Genomic DNA, 5,525 nt, shown 5'->3' on the forward strand with positions numbered 1-5,525 from the left:
GTATNCTACNGNNACTATATAGGCCCCNANAATANAAGANACTACTTAAATTAAGACTAAATAAAATGCGTAAACTGCTACTAAAGCATATATAAGGCGTAAGTAAAATAAGACTGCATTAAATACAGGAGACGGAAGGCAAGTGTTTAATAGCTATAGAAATAACTGCACACTAAGTTATATAAATAAAAATAATAGGCAATAAGCTAGGGGGACGCAGGTGCCTTCCTAGTGTTTCCTACCTTTAATACTAGGGGGCTAGGCTAGCTATCCTAAGCCTTAATAAGCCAGAAGCGACGCCGTATAATATTACTAGACTAAATAGGGATATAAGAATTACAGGGGATATAAGGGAGAGGACGCCCTATAGAAAGATCTCTATAAATAGTAATAGCAAGCTTAAGACTAGGATAATTAAGAATTAGACTTAATGCGGCAAATATAACATTCGCAGCCAACCTATAAAGGGTATATAGCCGACTAGTAAGAATAGGGAAAGAATTAGAGATAATAATAGATTTAGATATTATTGGAATATAGAAATAGACAAAGGAGACAGCACGGCTGGTAGTTATTTGTTTCACGTGTCACGTATATAGAGTACGTAAACTACGCGAGACGCGTATATATTGTTAAACACTACACTATAGAATAGAACAAAAAGAATCCAACTATATACTGCACTGCATATATATTACGTCTATTGCACCATATTAAAGTATCCCGACACTAATTAGTAAGCGCGCACAGATTAGGAAACACGTAGATAGCTTAAAAGATAGTTATACTGTCCACCTTATAGCAGATTAGAAGATAGTTATACTTATCCACCTTTTATATTAGCCTATTTCGGTTAAGGAGAAGAAGAGAAACTACCTAGGAGTACTTATTTAGTATCTATAACGACTTCTAAACGTCTCGTTCTATCTATTCTAGAAGATTACTGCGTAGAACACCTTACCCCTTACCTGACTTAAATAACTTAACCGCCTCCTTAACTACCTCCTTAAACTACTCCTTAACCGCTCCTCTACCTTTACCTTATAAATACCCTTACCTACCTAAATAATACACAAAACGTAAGATATTAGAAATAGAGAAAGACTAGGAGAAAGAAGTAACTAAATAGGAAGATGGAATTAACCTAACTGTAACAGAACCTTATAGTAAGAACTACGGTAGGTCCTATTAATAGGCTAGGTGTATAGGTATTACAAGTAAGTTAATAACTAGATAATAACTAGTGGAGTAGTTGCCTAATAGATTAACTCTAATTATATTCTAAGAATTACTATAAGGAAGAAACTATCTAGGTAGGGACTAAGGGTCCTTAAATACACAACTATACTCCTATAAAATCCTTCTTATACATAAGGTATATATACTCTATTTACTTTATTATAAATTATATAGATTATATAGATTATATAGATTATATTATATAACTCGCTTACTATTCTTTATTATATAGTTCTACGGGCTTTATTCTAGACTATGCTTATATTAACTAACTAGCTTCTTCTAACTCTTCCCTAAGTAGTTATAATATTATACTTAAAGCGTCTATAACACTATTTCCCTCCTTTTTATCTTTATTTTTAAAGATACCTAGTATCTCTAAGTTATTTATTAGAGGTATAATATCTATCTAATTAATTTAGTTAATATCGTTGCTTATTATACCTAAAGCGTCTCCTTTTTCTTTTATAGCTCGCCGGTCTTATATTATTACTGTAATATTATTACTAGGTAAAATTATACCATCTCTATATTCTTATTATGCGAAAAAGGGATTAGTTTATATTATATTAGCGAGTCCTTTATCTTAGCAACCCTCTTTTTATTTAAAGTATACTAAAGTAAACATTTAATCGTCCTATAATATTTACTCTATTTCTAACATTAAGTATATACGTTCTATTACTCTTAATAGCCTTTAAGTTCCCTAAGTAACTTATTATAAGGTTTTATATTTAATCTACTACTATAAAGCTTAATAATAAGCTCTTTATTGCGCTAGTAGAACTTTATTATTCTTATAACGCTAAATAAGAGGCCGCTAATACTTAATAATAGGCTCTTAACTCTTATCTAGCTACATCTGCTTAGTTAATCCGTCTTAAAAAGGGTTATAAAAAGGTCCGTTTTAAGAAGTAAAAACTTATAAAATAGGGTTTATAAGAACTTAGTAATAAAAAAACTAATTCTCTTTTACTAGTAAGGGGAATAACTCTAAGTAATTTAGTAGTTGCTTTTTCTAGGTCCCCTTTAGGTAACTTATTCTTTAGCGATCCCTTTTTATTAATATTACTTAACCTTTTCTTTTCTAGTACTTCTATATCTTTTCTATAGCGTTCTTTAAATTTTCTAGTAGCTCCTAGGTAGTCTTATTATAGCCTATCTACTTTACTTTATACTATATTTTATTGTCTATATCCTTATAACTAATAATCTTTAAAACTTACTATTTATCTTCCTTTTATCCTCTATACGTATCTACTTTATAGGCTAGTAGTTTAATATCTCTATATACTAGCTCTAGTATTACAATATACTATATAGGGTAAATCTTTATCTTAGCTAGTAGGTCTAGTTTAAATATAACTAGTAAAATCTTTTATATAATTTTAAAAGGTCCTAGTTTAATATAGTCTAACTTTTTACTTAATTATTAACTCTTAAAATTTTTATATAGTAGCTATACTTTATCTCCCTTCTTAAGATCTAGTCCCTTAGATTTCTTAGCATTATAGTACCTTTTTATTCTTTATTATACTACCTTAGCTGTCTCTATAAGGTTCTTATAAAGAATTATTAAAGTTTTTATTCTTTTTTTTAGCTATACTACTTATCTTCTTTACTTAATATAGCAATAACAATATTCTTAGTTTATATTTGTAATTCGCCTTAAATAGTAATATACCTATTCCTTTTTAAAGTGTAGCATTATATATAAACTATATAACTGGTAATAACAATACCTAATTATTTTATATATAATTAATATAATGCCTTAAATACTACTCTAGTGTCTAATTTAATCTTTTTGTTTAACTGTCTATTTATAGATAATATACGGTAGAAGTTACTGCTTAAACTTCTTATTCCGCTAAGAATACTTTCTAAAATACTATTATAAATCTTAAATCTCTATCTAATATAATTTTGCTTAGTACTCTATATTTTATAAATACTTCTTTAATATAGATTTTAGTAATATCTTCTGCTAAGATTTCTTCTATATATGCTATAAAGTATCCCTACTTTATAAGCTTATCTACTATTACTAAGATTACGTTATAATCTTATCCGGTAATAAGATCTTTTAATCTTAGTAACTTAATAATAAAGTCCTATAATATAACCTCCTATAGTCTTTTTAGTATTTTAATAGGTTATAGCCCTCTATATAGCTTATACCTTATTAGTTTATTTCTTTAGTAATCTAAATATTCCTTAGTAATTTTCTATACTAATCCCTAGATTCTATTAATAATATACTCCTCTTAAAGTCTTAACACTAAGCCTATAGCTCTATTATATCCTTAAGTTATTCCCTTATAAAAGTCTTCTATAAAATACTCTACTATACTTCTTAGGATATACTTAGCTTCTTAGTTTTTATATATATCTACTTATAGATCTTCTAGCTATGCTTTTAGAATTCTTTATACTTAAAAGCTTTTTAGTATCTTATAAACTCTTTTTAACTTCTCCTCTTAAGTTACTATAATTTTTAGATAGTTATATCTAATTAATTAATTTATATCTTTTCGTAATAAAGCCCCTAATGGCTTCTTATCGTTTTATAGTTTAGCTTTTTTACTTAGAGTATCTGCTCGTATGTTATCTATACCCTTAGTATACTAAATCTTAAAATAATAATTTATAAGTGTTTCTGCCTATCTAACCTATCTTTAATTAAGTTTCTTTATTATTAGGAATCCTATTAAGTTCTTATAGTCCGTCTTAATTATAAATAGTTTCTCTATCTCTTATAAGAATGCTCTCTATTTCTTTAATACTATAACTATACCTAATAACTTCTTATTATAGATGTTATAGTTTAGCTCTAGTAGTATTATCTTTTAACTATAGTATACTACTAGGTACTAACCATCTTTATATTTCTATATAAAGTATACCCCTAATATAAAGTCTAATATATCCATTTCTATAACCGTCTCTAACTTTAGTTAGTAGATTTTAAAGATTAATTCCTAGGTAAATAACTCCTTAAGTTCTTTAAATAATTTTCTCTATTTCTTTTCCTATACCTATAGTTCCTCTTTCTTTATTAATTAAGTAAACGGCTTAATATTTTTTTTAACTATTATACTATAAACCTCCTATAGTAATTGTAAAACCTTAGAAACAATCTTAACTATATAACGTTCTCTAGTTCTTGCCAATTTACTATAGCTTTAATTTTCTTTAGGTCCATACTTAATCTACCTAGTTTAATAATAAATTTAATAAAATTGGTCTTCCTTATAAAGAACTTGTATTTCTTAATTACTACTAGTATCTATTCTTCTTATAGTCTCTCTAAGACCTATTTAACGTATTCTCCATGTTCTTCCTTAGTTATTAAATAAATAATAATGTCGTTAAGGTATGCTATAATAAACTTATTAAGGTACTCTCCTAATATATTATTAATTCGCTTTTAAAACGTTACTAGTGCGTTTATAAGCCTAAATTATATAACTAATAGTTTATATAGTCCTTTCTTTAACCTAAAAACTGCTTTTTATTTATTGCCTTCCTTAATCCTAATCTAATGGTACGCCTATCTCAGATCTATCTTCGTAAAGATTTACGCATTGCCTATTCTATTTTAGATTTCGCTAATTAAGGGTAAAGAATATCTATCCTTTCTAGTAATTTTTCTTTAGTATAAATAGTACTAGATATCCCGCTAACGATTATAATGGTCTAATGTATCCTTTTTATAAGTTTTCCTAAATAAACTCTTTTAATGCTCTACCTTCTTCTTTAGTAAGCTTATAGGTTAAAAAGAACCTTAGATTTATTCTTAGTTCTAACTTTATCTTATAGTCCTATACTATATATTCTACCAGCTTTTCACTTTCTAGTAACTATAACTTTTTGCCATATTTATAGTATCTCTTTAGTATATAACCTAACCCTTTCTTAGTTTCCTTATATGTCGCTCTAACTTAGTTTATTATTATATCTTACGTCATTATATATTTCTAATATTAACTTAACCTATAACCTAATCGATCTTTAGATTATATTCCTGTAACTAAGGCATTTTTAACACTACCTTATTATTTCCTAATAGTAATATGTTAAAAGATATCTTAACTTATCTCCCTTTAATAGTTATCTAAATAGGTCCTATTTTAAGATTAATAATACCTCCTCTATAGGCTATTAGATCTCCTAAAATCGTAACTAATAGATATAGGTGCTCCTTCTATCTATATAGTAGCCCTATCCTTTTAACTGCTATTAGCGATATATAGTTTCTTATTACTTTACTATCTACCAATACT

At 27.2% G+C, this 5,525-nt stretch overlaps 1 protein-coding gene across 1 annotated transcript; it reads right to left on the reverse strand.

Annotated features, from left to right (window-relative positions):
- Positions 1-4,384: 4,384 nt before the first annotated feature.
- Positions 4,385-4,663, reverse strand: K441DRAFT_573776 (uncharacterized protein; the record flags this gene model as incomplete). Its single annotated transcript, XM_067644068.1, has 2 exons — positions 4,385-4,528; positions 4,565-4,663. Coding segments are annotated over 2 exons (243 nt in total), but the record flags the coding sequence as incomplete, so codon positions are not given.
- Positions 4,664-5,525: the final 862 nt, after the last annotated feature.

Source organism: Cenococcum geophilum, assembly GCF_001692895.1.
Source record: "Cenococcum geophilum 1.58 unplaced genomic scaffold K441scaffold_37, whole genome shotgun sequence".
Lineage (NCBI taxonomy): Eukaryota > Fungi > Ascomycota > Dothideomycetes > Gloniales > Gloniaceae > Cenococcum > Cenococcum geophilum.